The sequence below is a fragment of the Lycium barbarum genome, chromosome 4, assembly GCF_019175385.1.
Source record: "Lycium barbarum isolate Lr01 chromosome 4, ASM1917538v2, whole genome shotgun sequence".
NCBI classification, from domain to species: domain Eukaryota; kingdom Viridiplantae; phylum Streptophyta; class Magnoliopsida; order Solanales; family Solanaceae; genus Lycium; species Lycium barbarum.
The window spans coordinates 23,650,775-23,667,823 of record NC_083340.1 but is presented as its reverse complement, the minus strand read 5'-3'; the positions used below and the strand labels follow the sequence as shown (position 1 = coordinate 23,667,823).

Below are 17,049 nucleotides of genomic sequence, written 5' to 3'. Positions count from 1 at the left end.
TTCTAACACGCCTTCGATGTATTCAGACAGTTACCCACTTAATAGTGCTAACTTGACTAAGTGACTCAAATCGTATTTTTACTAACTCTGCTGAAAATTTCTAATTCACTGTATCTACTCAAACTTACTTACTATGCTTTTGTTAACCACTTGCTAGCATCATATTCTCTAATTCTTCTCTGAGTACTAATGTGAAGCATAAGGTTATTTCTAACTTCTCCTCCTTATCTGACTCTATTCTAGGGTTGTATGCTATCTTTCTGAACTATAGACATGGATCACACTTAGGGAAATTTCATCGGTCTCAAACAAGGAATTGGAACAACTAACCCCAAACTCCCTATACACTTTCAAAATTATAGCATACTATACACATCAGGGATAAATACTTAATCACATAACCTAAGAGGGAATTGTCATATCTTTTATTTCATAGTAATATCTGCTTCTTGTAGTAACTTACTAATGTCATACTCTCTAGGTCTGATCTGAATAAGCTTATATAATTTAAAACTAACCCTACAAAAAATTCAATATCGTCTGCTTGTGGTTTTCTTATCGCATCAGTCCCTTCCTAGTTATGTACATAGATAATATGGAAAAAATATATATATCCTTAAAAAAAGTCGAGACTTTCTAGTATTACAGGTGGTTGGCTCTTAGGCTATTTCCTGCTCAAAACTACCGTGGAAGTTTATGCTTGCTGCGGTTAACTTCATAACATGTTACCTCATGGGATCTTAAATCTGAACCATCATCCTTATATTATAGCTCTATGGTCAAAGAGTCCAATTAAACTTATTCTATAGGGTATATAACCTACGTGTACTACCATATCGAAACTTGCCTTTCAAATGGTACTATCCCTTGATAAACACACCATGCACTATTTAGCAAGTCTTGAGCCTCGAATTTCCTTCTCGCCACTTCCGCATTCGATACGTTTAGAATTCGATGGAAAAAGAATGCTACTTACTGCTCTAAGCTTCCTGGCACGAGTTAGAATAATTCCTGATGACTCCATTTGAAAGCAACACATTGATAATGATTAGATTTACATCTCCTCATCCATTGAGATGAGGCGTATTCGGTAGAATGAGAAATAACACACGACTCTGACTGATTTATGAGAACATAGCTTTATGCACGATCTAGAGTTGAAAGATGTGAGACAATTCTAATTGTCTTGGTGGTCAACTTTTTATATGTGTGGGCGCCACACACATATAAAAGTGACCCCATTGGACACGGTTTCATAGACTCCTTAAGATACCTGAACCTAGGGCTCTGATACCAAGCTTTGTCACGCCCCGAACCATGGCCTGGGCGAAACACGGCACTCGTTGCCTTACTGCATGTGACCGAGCGAACCACATGGCTTGCTAAATCATCACGAAGCATAACATGAGCGGAATATAATGTGAATGCATGATAAGCCTTTACAAAATGCAATAAGTCATAATACTTGTTTAAACATGAGTGCGGAAATAACATGAATGAGCCAAAATGGCTACACGACTCCGAAAGTGTGACATGACATAACTGACTTGTCTAGTCTATGAAACCTCTAACATAAGTCTGAACATGGAAAACATACTCACTGGGACAAAGCCCCCAGCATACCTTAGATGCATAGCTAATCATTAAATAAAGAGTTGACTAAACGCCGAATGAGATGGGGCTCACCAATAAGCTGATACGAATGCTGTCCTACTGAGCAGATGTGTCGTCCTGTAAAGCAGTACCTGCATCGTGAAATGCAGGCCCCCGGGCAAATAAAAGGGGACGACAACACATTGAATGTACTGGTATGTAAAGCAACTGAAGAAATAACATGGGACATGGAATAACATGATAAGAACTAAAACTGAAAACCTGGACATGAACATGAGCATGAGCATATATATAGCATAAGTAAAACATGATAAGTAGGGAGAGCATTTCATAAACCGACAACATGATATCACCACGTGGGTACGTGGAGTCTGGTACCTCGCCGGACCAGCAGAGCCCCCATACCTTGCCAGGGTATAAGGTGGTAACGTGCCTGATGGATCCATTCAGTGTCAAATTAAGGAAATCGTCCTAACTGGGCGGAGCGATCCTTGTCCTACGGTGGCTACGTAGTTTCAGGCTATCTGAGCCTTCTTGGTAATTCGTGCAACTCCCAAAAACATGAACATGATATAATTGGCTAAGAAGCCCATGATTTTCGTGAATTAACTTGTACTTGCCTTGTAATCATGATTTCACGAAATAACTTGTAAACATGGTTTCATAAAATAACTTGTAAACATGGTTTCATGAAATAACTTGTATTTAGCATGTATGTATCTTGAGTCATGGCATGAAGATAGTTATATAATACAATTGCATGAAAACTTGTAGACATGTAGGATATTCATGAAATAAACATTTTTATTTAAAAACATGCATGCAAGAACCCATGGAATACAAGATATGGGTTTTCATGGATTACGGACGGATTCTGAATAATCATAAAGAAATATTAAGAACTCAATGATGGAATTATAATAATTCATACATAATATAATCATGGACATGGACCTAGGGTTATCATGAGCATGGTATAGAAACCCTAGTTTTAGTAGAGAATCATAATTTATGGATTATGAGGCGTGGGGAAGAACAATGATGTTCCCACTCGTAGATAGTAACTCTACATACCTGGTAATGCTCCAAACTTGAATTAAAGATTTTAACTTTGAAGAAGATTTCCAAAATCTTGAATTCTTGAACCTTGAGATGGGTTTTCTTGAAAACCCTAATTTAGGAACAATGATTTCTTGCTTAGATTATTAGAGTATATGTTAGAATTGAGGTGGAAGGGTTTAGATTGACTTACCTTGATGTTTTGGATTGTTGCTAGGGCTTGGAATTGTGAATAATGAAATAAAAGAACTCAAGGCTTGAATTAATACAAAAGTGAGGCGGAAATTATATGGACATATTATACGGTCCGTATAAAGTTATACGGTCCGTATAATATGACCATATTTTATCATGGCACAAAACAGAACGTCAGGTTGAGGTTTCGTGAAGTATGGACGACTTATACGGTCCGTATAAAATTATATGGGCCGTATAAGTAGTTCGTATAACATGACCAGTGAACGGACTGCTCTGTACTCCTTCAGTAAAATGGCCATAACTTTTTATACAGATGTCCCCTTGACCCCCATAATATACCGTTGGAAAGGTATTTCAAAGGGATACAACTTTCAAGAAGGAAGGTTTCACAAAATCCTAACGCAAGTACCCGAAAACAGGCCATAAGTACATACTATCCTAGACTTAGACGAATTTAGAAGGCCTTAAGAACTTCACTTTTTGGTTTGACTTCAAAACGACTGTTTATCACCCGAGTTCATCCCAAATAGATTCGTATAGCTAAAATATCACCTTTATACTAGATTCATACCTAATTCGGATTTACGGGATGTTACACTATACTTGTCAACACTTCACAATAAGAAACATATATTACCAATGACTTTTCAAATCAGAATGGTATATAGTCGTAAAACTTACTTTGCCATGCATGCACCTTTTTAGTAGCTATTTACACAATCATATGATGAAACATATGCAGGTGGGAGAATCCAATAATTCATATAGGGATTCAAAAACTAGCGTAACGCTTAGGATGATTTGAACTTGTAACCTAATGAAAATTTTAAAATCTCATTACCACTACATTAGAATATGTTAAGGAATTAATTAATTCGTCATATATATTAATTTTCCAACAAATGAATTCAATTGAACCCCCTTGACTATATTCATAGTCACTAATCATTAATCATTTTCCAACAAATGAATTCAAAATGATTAATGAATTAAATAAAAGTTTAAGGTTACTACAAGCTCAGTAGCTCAACCGTGTCTTCCCTTGATCAGGAAAAGAAAACATCTGAGCATACTAGTGGAAAAAACAGTTCAGTTTCTGCAAAAGTCAGTGGTGGTACTAAATTATGCAAAGCGAACTTAATAGTATTAGGACGGTTTGGACTTCTACAGCTTCCTTCATTTATTATTCGAAGTTAAAGCATTCGATAAACATAGTTGCAAGCCTAGCCTAAACATCTAATTTAATATGATACATGCCGGGGTTTCGTTTCAGTGACGTTTACAGTACTAGCTCCAATTTGTGTTACCATTCAGCAATATGAACTCCTTTGAGTTTGTTAGTACTTTCAATAAGGCATAAGTACCCTGAACTTTACCCGAAGTTCCAGCGACACACTTTACCTTTACGTTCTATTATCCCGCAAAACTTTTTTCTCTGTATTTCTTTGCATCTTATGTGCTAAAATAACGTGGACCCAAACCCCACTTGTATTAGAAGCGATGCATACATGCGTTTTTTTATGAGCAGTGGCCCCATCCCATTCCTTTTCCCTTTAATTTTTTAACATGTTCATAATATTACCCAGACAAAAAATTACCCGATGCTTACAACACTCTGGCCCTCTTCGATCCTTCACTAAAATCACCCCCAAACCTAAGCTAGTATTTGGCCATAGATTCCCAAAAAGAGTTTGAAAAACTTTATTTGGATGAAGTTTTTCAAGTTTTGAAAATGTGTTTGGCCATAATTTTTCAAAATATATTTCACTTTTTATTTTGGAAAACATGAAACATTACTTATACCAATAAGTTCTAAAAACTATCAAGAATGCCCAACCATACAAAACATACATACTTGCTAATTTCAAATTATGCAGAACATAATTTTTTGATAACAACTTCTAATAACACGCGTACTAGCTACTACAGTTCAAATAACAATACAAAAATCCATCCGTGCAAGGAAAAAAAACAACAACGGTAGTAACTAGCTATTCTTTAATATAATCTTTCCACATTGTAAGAACAATCTCTTCACGACGAGCATGCATTTCCAGATCAGATGATCAAGAAGATGAATCAACATTGTTACTCTGAGTCAATTGTTCGGCAGTTTCATCAACAACCATATCATCATGTTCATATTCCATCACCGCTTTGGTGTTCATGCAAAAAATTATGTAATACGGCACAAACAACTACTTTTTCACATGCGTGTCAAATTCATAGTTGTTCATGCCTTGTCGTAGTTTTCTGAATCTACTTTTTCATGCACCAAAAGTTCTTTCAGTTACATAGAGAGGCGTGTCTACAGTTAAATAGCTCTTTCTCGTTCTTAGGCTCCCTCTGTAGTCCTGCAAATGATGTTGCATTCCTTTGTATGGAACGTAATTCAACAAAACTGATAATAAAATAATATCTGAAGAAAAATTCATACAAATCAAGCAAAACAAATATGAAGCAAAATCATACAAATCAAGCAAAACATTAGCAGATCCTAGCAAATTACCTTCAAATTTTTATCTTCGCAACATATTTCTACAGTTGGCAGAGCAATTTTTCCTAGAGTTTCTTCTTCTACTCTTTGGGCACAACTTAGCTCGTTGACTTTATAGAAGAGACTGTTTTAATTGTGGAAACATGATAGATATGACTTTAATGGAGGAACATGGAGATAGAATTAGTTGAGTCATAAATAGATGAGACTTTTTTATAAAATACAAAAGTTTGGGGTAATTTTTAAAAGTTTTGAAAATGCAAAAACATAGATCTTGGCCTAAAAACAGGTTTGATCCAGAATTTGAGATTTGAAGATTTGTTTTCAAAATCTGTCAAAATTTTATAGCCAAACAAAGATTTGAAAACAAATCTTCAAAATATGCTCCCAAAATCTATGAAAAAACGAGAGCTAAATTTCTTCTTTTAAATCTGGCCCAAAATATGTTGAAATCGAAATCATTGGAAATTGATTGTTTGAAAGTTGAACTGCGTTAACCATGGCTCAAAAAGAAATTGGAAGCCATTGTTAGGGTTTGAAGCTTCGAAAAAGAAATATGAAAATGAGTTTTGTTGATTCAGTATCTGTTTGAAGAAATTGGTGGTTGGGATTTGTTCACGAAATTGTGAGGAAGTTGTAACTCAAATTTGAGCTCTTGCGATTGAGTGCGGGAGGAGATTGGATAAAAAAAAATTGAGCTTTTTCTTTGAAGAAGATGATAAATTTGAAATTGCATATTAATTAATCATAATTAATTATGTATACTAATTAATTATAAAAGTGTCCAGTTAAAAAAGGACATGTGTCCATATTAATCAAAAATATGATTTATTTTTCGTCTCTCACGTACCTCCAAGAGTGAGCACACACTCTATGCCACTTCAGCATTGAAGGGTGTGTTTGTTACACTTTAAAATAGTTCGGGGGTAACAGAACCGCTATAAAGATCCGTAAAGGTAAATTGTATCGCTGGAACTTGAGATAAAGTTCAGGGGTATGCCTTAACCCTGATTTCCTATTATATAACTGATACCTTGTCCCTCCAAATTAAACTTAGCCTAATGGTTTCCCATTTATATATCATATGCCGCTAACTAGAAGAGTCGATACATAAACTGAACATTTAACGGTCGAGGAAAGCCATTGTTGCTTCTAAATTGTCATATCACAGTCCACAAGGAAAAGAAATAAATTTAATTCCAAAACAAAACTTTCTACAAGCAAATAAGAGTTCAGTATGTTAATATAACTTGTGTACTGTATGAATGTAGTAGGAAAGTAATGGTTAAAAGTTTTATTGATAGAGACATCATAAGAATTATATTTGAATAGTTAAAATAAATATGACTGACTTAATTGTAAAATTTTCTAGATAAAAGGTTAGATTTAGTACCAAAGTCACAACTCTAATGAGGATTTCCTTGATCCAGAAAAAGTACCAAACATTTTAAGTTCCAATACTAACTTTTCATTAAAATTTGAGTAAGTTAATTACATACATGAATCCATCCTAAAGTAGGGTTCCAAAAGTTGTAAAGAGAACTTTTTCCACGAACTGTTCCAAAAGGCTACCCGCGCTTAGTATCTAAAACTGTTGTATCCTCCTATATTAGAAGATCCATAACCCCCTAAACGCTGAGATTGAAATGAAGATGACGAATAAGAGTCACCGAAACGTGAAAAAGAACCAAATCCAGGCTCACCCGTCCCATATATGCTCGGGGCTGGCTCTTTGTGGGTGTTAATGAACTCCTGCGCAAAAACAAGTGAATAAATAAGCATAAGCTAGTTGAGTCGTGCTTTTACCAACATTTTTTCTCGTCTTCTGATCTTATTTATCATTTTTATCCTTTAACATTTAGTTTCTCCCAATGTTTTAATGAAACACGTAGAGCCGACCATATCCTGTAACAAGGAGGCCTCAAAGTAGTGATAAATCAGAAAAAGTGAGAAGATATGGCTGGATAACTTCTAATTTCTTTTATACCTAACTCAATGTTTGGTTTTGATTGTACATCTATTTCTGACTTATTTAGATAAAACTGACAAAAGATTAATCAATTTAATCAAAATAATAAAATAATTCTGCTTATAAAACTAAGTTAATCAAAAGGATCAGATTAATTTAGACCCATAAACCAAATAGGCCCCTTGGTAACAAATAGAACAAACTCCTTAAATTCTAAGTCGAAACGTACTTGTCAGGTATTCCTCATCCATACTAGATTTATCTACCGAACCCACCTAGAGTTCCTCTCCCAAACATGGAGTATAATCCATGTATATAGATTGCAACAACCTAAATTTGCAGACAGTTTATGACCACAAAGTTTTGCTCTCAACGCACAAAAACTACCAAAAAATGTCAACATATTTTGATCTTTTGTAATAGGTCCAATGAAAAAAGTTCCAGAGGGAATATAATCTGGTAGAGTAAACACATGAACGAATAACGACCAGCTAAAGGACCATGATCGCCTGCTATAGACTCGTATGAAACTACAAATTACTTGTGTCCACAGAATATATAAAAAGCAAAGTGAGGTGCAGGGAGGATGGGTCTGACCATCAAAGATGAGCTCCATACCTGAATAAGCTGTTCGGCTGTTTGAACCTCTGACGAGGTACCCTTAATCTCTATAGTTATCTCTTCAGGTAAGCCTCTGCTCTCTTGCACAGTAAGAATTGCCCCACTTGTGCGGCGAATATATGCTATATTGGCTCCACCAATACCAATGATATCCTCAGCATATGACAGGGGTACTTGCATTACCTTTGTCATCTGAGAGGGAACAAGGAAAGAGAGAGAGAAGCGATCCATATATCAGAGCTGACACATCGCATTAAATAGATTTAGCTAAAGGCGATGTTCTTAGGCTAGTGTCTAAGACAGAGTAGATCTAGTAAAGTTCAGAAAAACTGAATTAAAAATTAATTAGTTTATACGAATCATTAAAACACACTCAAGAGCATGATGCTCACGCAAAAACTGAAAAGAACCCCACCCCACGAAATACCTGCTCAAAGAGAAAATGAATATGTTCACTCTCCCAAAGTATTTTTATTTCGTTAAAGATAATATCCTAGCCAACTTACGCATACTTTAACCTACACACCGGGTACCTTCTAACTTTCACCAGCATAGCTATCAGGTATTCTGCCACCAAAGCATAGCCAGATCGAAAAGTTGCATATGCTGTGACTGGAACCTTAAATCACAAAGTAGTTACTCCAACTTCTTCGACAGTTAGGGCACCCCCAGAGTCCCACAAACAGCAATATATAGGTAACAAAGCAAGTGGTCCAAATCAAGGTACAGCTGAAGTGTAAACATTCTCACTTTAGCCACTAAGATCCTCCACCAAGTCACCAACACACACCCACGGAGAGTTATATAATTACAACCCTCCACCTCATGATTCATTTTTAGTTAACTGATTTGACAGGTTTATAAATATCTAATATCTCATATCTAAATTCAACTCTAAATAAAGAATAATAAATACACGGGGTCTTCTTTAGTTCGAAACATCTCATTAACTTTAACTGATTATGCGCTTCACTAAAATTAGGGAGTAAATAATAATACTCAACAGCTTGATTGATTTCTCTAAAGTCTTAAATTTTAAGCCTCGTGGTCCTTACCATTTTATTGCAAAGTCGCTCCATGAGATAAATTTACTGTTAAAAGAATTTATCAAGTCGTCAAAGGCGAAAAATGTAGAGAAGTGCAATTTTTTTTATTTTTTTATTTCACTCCTTATGGAGTTAGTTTGTGGAGATCTGTAAGAGTATTATGGCCTTTCTTGAGGAATCATACAGCAGTAAAGGTAAACAATGGAGATAAAACATCCTTTTGAGAGGATAAATGGTTGGACAATAGAAGTTTGAAGGACCTCTTTCCTGACATTTATGGGCTGGTCGTACATCAACAAGAGACTGTAGCTGAAACATGGACTCCTCAAGGATGGAACACTCAGTTTAGGAGGAATTTTAATGACTGGGAAATTGATACACTGACTGAATTCTTTAAAAAAGTTGGAAGAGTTCAAAGGCACTCATGATGGAGTAGATAAACTATGGTGGAAAGAAGACGGTAAAGGCATATTTAGAGTGAATTCAGCATACAAACTTTTGAACCAAGGTAATCAACAGGTGCAACATTGGCCTTGGAAGCATATATGGAAAGTGAAAATACCATACAAAGTAGCATGTTTCACTTGGTTGTTGGCAAGGGAAGCTGCTTTGACTCAGGAAAATCTTAAAAAGAGGAAGTTCTCTCTTTGTTCCAGATGCTATCTATGTGGTGAAGAGACTGAAACAGTCAGCCATCTATTTTTACAATGCAAGATAACAGACCAGCTTTGGAGGATTTTTGTTAACCTTAGGGGCTTGTCTTGGGTAATGCCAAACAAGATTACTCAAGTACTATATAGCTGGGAGGAGGCAGGAGTAGGAGCTGCAGACAGAGATAAATGGAGGATTGTTCCAGCCTGCATCTGGTGGACAATTTGGAAAGAAAGGAATTCAAGGTGTTTTGAGGACAGCAGCAACGAAGTACAAAAGATCAAACTGAATTGCATTAGATTTTTTTGTTTCTGGTGTAAGCAGATTTATCCAGAAGATACTGAGTCCATTAGAGATATTCTAGGATCTTGTTAGAATGTTGGATCACTGTTTTCCTTTTGCCTGATGTAAATATGGTTCTCAGCACAACCTATGTGCCGGTTTAGTCTATAGATACAACTGTTACCTTCTCACAAAAAAAAAAAAAAAACAACAACAACATTTTTTATTCAGATGCAAAAAAGCAATTTTACGTTTGTGAAGAGCATTTAACTACTTTCTTTTACTAAATTTCTAATTCTCATTCATAGTCACAAATACATTGATCCATAATGTTTACTTCTTTGTACAAATAATCCCTTTCATAACCATTATGTTATGTTCACGAAAATCACTACAAGCAGACACACATGGGCAATGAGCCGTACACTTAGTGCCTTAATGCCCAAAATTTAAACGCTAGCTAAGCAACGCAAAACACCTAGCTTATGTTACACTCTTTTTCAGGACTTAAGCAACTCTCCATCGAGCTTTTTCAGGTTGTATCGAGCACTCTTGTTGAGAATTCATTTCACGCTACTTAAATACAGATACAGCTTACTTACTTATATGCACTGTATAAACATCGATGCTCTGCTATGTAATAGGACCAACTTAAACCACAATGACGCCACAAATTCCACGAGACTAGCAGAAAATGGAGACATACAGTATCCATAAAACTGACCTGTGTTACTATAGGACCAGTTCGGCCAGCTACAGAAGTACGTACGCCACCAAGTCCAGGATCCTGTCCATATAGTGATAGTGTAGAGCGCGAGAGTTTGGATTCCAAAGCGGTTTCGCGATCAAGTAAGTAAGTGTCTCGGTTCATGGAAAAAGAATAATCAGAAACTGCCGCAGCTTGGGATGTAGGTGCAGGAACAGAAGGCTGAAAATTTGAGGACTGTGATTTATCAGCCCAGGACTCTGCTGGCCGATCATGAGAGATATTTGCATTGCCCTGGCAGTAGCACATGTATTAGTAAAAACACATTTAGACAATTAAGCTTCAGCCAATAGTATCAAATTTACCGTCTTTTCAAATATAGGTATCACACTATGATCAACCAAAAACTTTCTCAGTTGTCCCACCACCGCTTCCAAAGCATCAAGCACCTTCAAACCCTCTCCATGAATTTCAACAATTCTTTCATCTGAAGTGGCATAAGGGGGCAAGTCATCTGTGAAATTCAGAAATTGTTAGATGTTACCCACATGACTGAATGTTCCGTGCCACACAATAATAGCAAAACACACAATTGCCAGTTTGTCACCATCAAGAATTACATAGAAATACACTCCAAGATCACATCTAGAACTGCAATTTCATAACCAGTGTGTGGTCATCTGTTATAATCCAGGAAAGAGAAGCTCATCTCATACTTTGAAATCATCGAGTTAGAAATAACTACAATTTCATAATCACAGTGCATGGTTATCTGTTATGATTTGGGGAAAAAGAGTTTATCTTTACATTGAAATCATTGTTAAATAAATAACTAAGATGAAACTAGTTGCCTATGAAATCCACATTCCAACAGAGCATGTAGAAATAACATTTGAAGGAATCTTACATTGAGAGACAACTATCTATCAATAGCTCAATATACATTTATCGGCAGAAATTTGAGCACCACATCAAAGTGGACACAATGGTAGGATGACTTCAATTTTCCTGAAGCCACATTCTAGTTCCACTGTTAAGTCTTCCACATTGAAACTTTGTTAACAATAAGATTGGCTCATTCACTACTCCTGAAAAATAAACACAAACTCCGGAGTACTTTGTGGCTCCTGTTCCTCCCACCCCTGCCACCATCGCAGTCTACCCTCAAAGCGACCCTCCCCACCGTCCAGTTTCAGCCACCCCTTACTCCCCCCACTCGTAAGTCCTTCCCTTCCAAGCCTCCCTGACCACCATGTCGCAATAGAAAAGAAAGTTCCCTTATGCCAATTCACTCTAACCCACTCCCCCTCAGCATATGGAGTTTTTTCATTGCTATCTAGCATAACCATTAGGCATTAGCCTTTACTTCAGAGGGCTTCTAAAATGTTCAGACGCGAATTAGTCCATTGTGACATACGTCTCTTCGTTGCTTTTTTACTCGAGTATCATCAGGCAAAATGTTCAAATCAATGATCTTTCACTTCATAACTTTGAATCTAAAAAAATATCATATACCATTAGTTCTCTCTCTCTTTCTTTTTTTTTTTTTTTGGGATCAGTGACATACCATTAGTTCTTCTCTTCGGTCATTAACCCTTCTAGGTCATTTGAAATCCAGAATCAGTTCTTTTTTTTAATCTTGAAAGGGAAGATGATGGTTGACGGTGTTGGAACTTCTGGAGGCGCGCACTCTCAATCAATCAAATTATTCAAGTGCAGAAAAACATTTTAAATGTTCAATCAATTTTAATTAAAATGAAAATAATAGATAGGTACTTGTAGGTGTTCTTCAACATGTACCTCATCTACATGTATCATAAGTCATTATTATACTCCCCATTTAGCAAATATAGGCATCTACTAATTCATGTATTACACTTCTAAGTATTTAATTAAAACAGTCAAACGTAATAGGTCTTTTCATCTATCAATGCAACGTTCAATTTACAATACTCCTTGAACTTTGTATATAAAATTCCCAAAACATTCTTCAACGTCCCAAATTTCTCTTCCTCAACTCTTCTACTTGGCAGTTCACGTCATCTTTAGAAGACTCCTCTGCCTCAGCACATGTTTCCTTAGAACTACCCTAATCTGAGACTGAGGTTGTCTTTCTTTACTACTTGTAGTCACCAGAATTTTCCTCTTCACTGATACTCTCCTTATTTACCAAGTTATTCTCTAAATATTAAAAGAATGGTCCACCCTATCGGGAGCCTCATCAGATTCTTTGTCAAGGACATCAAGGACATTATTGCAAGACTCAATCTTACTTGTATACAGTAGCAGTCTTTATCTTGTCTACATAAGAATCACTTTTCTTCAGATCTATCACCCATCCTCTTTCATTATGGACTCATCCCTTGACTCATCTAATTTTCTTGGCTACAGTAAATCTACGTTACACAATGATGGATAATGTTTTTTTTTTCCAGATCTTCAAGAAGTTCTCACAGATCCCTCAAGAAAACTCTTTAGGTACCGCATGCTGGGAATGTCAAAAAGATGAGCGTTCTCAAATAATCAAATATCTTGAAACCAAGGTAAGCAAAAACTCAAGAAAATTCATTCCACTGCCAAATGTTAGGTCTAATGTTAGCTAGGATTTGATTAATCTTGTAAGAGATTTATATGTAAGTTGAAAATGTAAGAATTTTTAGTGCTAGAGAATCTAAGTTTTAAATATCTTATTGAGACAGGTTAAATGGCGTGACATTGAGAATTCATATAGCCGACTTCAACTAGCTTGGGATTGAGACGTAGTTAATTATTGTAGCTTTATTGAATGACCAGCTGTACATTTAGCTGTAATGTAGCTATAGGTTTAGATTCACGTATATATTCTGGATTGATGTCCTAGTCATTATAACCAAGTCTCCAATCATTTGATTCAAATACATCGAGAATTCTGTTGTGAATGATACTCGGATGAAAAACAAACAAACCAGTACAGACACAAAGCTCACCCTCAGATAACACTCGCAGGGAGGCACCAGATCTTTCCTGGATTGATTTGATTGTAGAACCATGCTTCCCAATCAAGTGAATGGCTTGCGATGACGCCACCAGTAACCTTAAAGAACAAAATGCTGCACCAGCAGCTAATGCTCCTGGATCATCATCGTTTAGTCCAGCAACACGCTTGAATACTCTTAGAGCAGCATCCATTGCAGGAGATACTTGTGCATCTGGATCTTCTCTTCCAGATATTAGGACCTGAAAGGCATATGCAGGAAGTCAGCAAGGAGTGGTACAGTTTCTTTTCATATGACTAGATCAAAAAGTTTCTTTTCATATGAATACTTCAACTATATAAAGTTAAATTATGTGAAGCAAATAGCTGCAGAAAAGAGATCATTGCAATATGAAAACTATAAGTTCCGCCTTGCATTAAAACATTTACCGTCAACAACAATTTCAAAGGTTGTATAGCCCGACAGACATTGTTTCCCAAAGAATAATATCATATTTTTTAGGCAGCTAAATAAAATTTAACATGTCAACCAGAAATTTATTACCCTCCCACAGCAACAGAGAAAAGGCAGATCATATATTGCGAATAGCATTCACCGATGTCCATTTCAACTATCACACCTCCACTAAAGATGCATCGAGAGCAGCCTCTATCAAACTATAAGAGTAATTTTCTCTAACTAATATCTCAAAACCAGACAGTTCCTAAGGTTCAAAGCTACAACAGGGCAGATTATAAGAGAGAGATGGCTGCAGAAGAAACAGTCAAACATCAGCCAACATCCTAACTAACTGTGATGTGTTGCAATAGAAAGATAGCTGCGTGAAGGGAGGCACAGAGGAGAGATAAGGGGTTGTTTGGTTAGAAATTGAAAAGTGAAGAGAGGTATTTTATCACTTCACACTAGCATACTTGAGTCCTTGCATTGGAGGTAGAAAGCAACTATATCTTAACACCCCCAACCCCCAAATTGTACCAAACAATCTAAAGGTAAAGTAATGATCATTTATCCTTCTCAATTTTCCCATTCCCTCCCTTCCTTGAACCAAAAGTACCCACATTCTAGTCAACAAAGCCGTTAATTAGTAGAAAGTTCTAAATGATCTTGCCTAAAAATCTTTGTATTTTACTATAATGAAAATCTCACACCAGTTAAAGTTTTAACAACCATCTAGACTAAGCATGTAAGGGAAGCCAAAGAAAGATAAAATAATATGATTCCGGACCTATCAAAGAGAAAAAATAAAAAGACCTAAGAGGTGGTGTCAGATTAGAACTGAAAACCAACTAGAGGCTCCCCCTCTCAAAAGGCATTTGGGAGGGTGAATCTTGAAGCTCATCTCAGGAGAAAACATCGTAAGATGTCTCATGGGGCACGGAGGGAAAGACAAGACTCTTCCAATCTGGAAGCCTTTAGGGATAAGGCCTACACCTCAACCATCGAGAGGTAGACACTCTTTAAGCCTTTTGGATCTATTTTAAGTTATGGATTGCAACTAACCCAACATTGGAAAGGGGACCCAATCTTACTTTATAGTATTTAGCAAAGATTTTAAAATTGGACACTTTTTGCTCTAACTCTATAGTTTATACATTATAAATGCAACTCAAGCAAAAGACAAACTAGTGGTATATTCTCAAGCGATACAGCTTCTCTCGAAGGTACTCTAGAAGCTCAACCAAGTCACCATTGGCAGTATATCATTTTTGGTGCAATCGCCCGGGAATTGAGAGAATTAAATTTTACTAAAATAGTTTCATTAGCTCCCGAGGTATTATAAAATGAAATTGTGATCTGTTTCTAGTGGGGTATTTGAAAGAAATAGATTAATTAGTAGATTGTGTCTCACGCATATATCTTTAATAATTCATATCATATTCAAAAGTAAATAAGTAAAAAACATTCAGCTCAAAGGTTGGAGTCTATCCAATGAAGAATGTGCATTGACATAAGTTCTTCATGAAATTTAGTGTTCCACGTTTTCCTAATGCCACTCACTACATTGATGTTTTATTTTACACTAAAAACAAAAGGCAAACTTTAACTAATTTAATACAAAATACATTATGGAAATTGTAACTCTTTACCAATTAGAAACATTTAAATTCAAATAAAAATTGCAAAGAGTAACAAAAAGGGAAAATTACCCTCTATGTCTATTTTTGAAAACATTTACGCCCCCTAGCCCATACTTTGAGTTTGTTACCCGATTTAGCTCATGTTTGCGTATAAAAACCTTTGATACACTTAATACAAGACTGATACAATATGTACAATGCTTTCCCCAGGTATAATGTTGTATACTTCCTCCGTTCATTTTTTACTTGTCCAGTAAGTATTCTAAAAATACATTTTCACTTTTATTCATCACTTTTAGCATATCAAGATAAAACAATTTCTTTTTTCTTGTTTACCCATAATATTAATAACTCATTTCAAATCAATTTTCATGTCCATTAATGGTAAAATATGCACTTATTTCTTAAGGGGTGTGCAAAGTGCACAGGGGGGGACAAGTAAAAGTGAACGGAGGGAGAAATATTGTATATTGGGCTGGGCTACGAGGCGTAATAATTTTCAAAAGCTGCATATTCTTAGAAGCAGAAATTAAACAGAGATATCATAATTACTGAAGTGACAACATACTATACGATCCGAATTGCCAAGAGGGCCTTCAAGGACACGAATTCGAGCACGAGTATCTTCACACATCTTCTTAACAAGCTCTCCTTTACGCCCAATTATACTCCCTACTTTCAAAACAGGCACTACCAGCCTAAACACATTGTCTCCAGGCCAACCCGGCCATTTCGCCACAATCGCTGGCTCCACCGGCGCATCCGTCACATCTCCGTTATCGTTGCCGTTATCCTCAGGCTTTACAGCAAACAATTCCGTCGGCGCCGGCGGAGCCACGTCATTCTCCGATTTAACGGCGAATGATTCCGGCGGCGGTGGAGCCGCCGTAGACGGAGGAAATGATTCGGTTAATGTAGAAGAAATCATTGATGAATTGTAAGGGTTTTGGGTGTAACGAACAAGAGAATTGTTTTTGTTCCTCGAGGGTTTGGCTTTAAGCTAAAAGGAGTACACTGAAATTAGTTCCCTAGTACTAGTATATATATTTGGGGGAAAACATCAGTTTACTGCTAACGCACCTAGGTTCTAAAAGAATCATACTTATCAAATTAAAAAAAAAAAAAAATTATTTTTATTAAATGATAAGTGATTAAAATTAATTTAGTTAAATTATTTATTTTTATTTAGAGATTAATATTTTCTTAAGATATACAAATGGCACTCTTTTTTAACCGGAGGGAGCAATGATTTTTGACAATTTGTCCCCCGACCTTTGTGTATTTAGGGTCATTTGATTTGGTACAAAAATAAATAATTCCAACATAAAATTTCGCTTAAAATAATATAATATA

The 17,049-nt window shown here is 36.1% G+C and overlaps 1 protein-coding gene across 1 annotated transcript; it reads right to left on the bottom strand.

The window, feature by feature from the left end:
- Positions 1-6,813: 6,813 nt before the first annotated feature.
- LOC132635575 (RNA-binding KH domain-containing protein PEPPER-like) lies at positions 6,814-16,725 on the bottom strand. The gene is made up of 6 exons (XM_060352014.1): positions 16,265-16,725; positions 13,610-13,859; positions 11,009-11,157; positions 10,662-10,937; positions 7,956-8,150; positions 6,814-7,120 (listed from the first exon to the last, which is right to left on the bottom strand). Exons 1-6 carry the CDS (start codon positions 16,622-16,624, stop codon positions 6,947-6,949), a joined length of 1,404 nt encoding a protein of 467 aa, XP_060207997.1. The 5' UTR covers positions 16,625-16,725; the 3' UTR covers positions 6,814-6,946.
- Between the last annotated feature and the right edge of the window lie 324 nt (positions 16,726-17,049).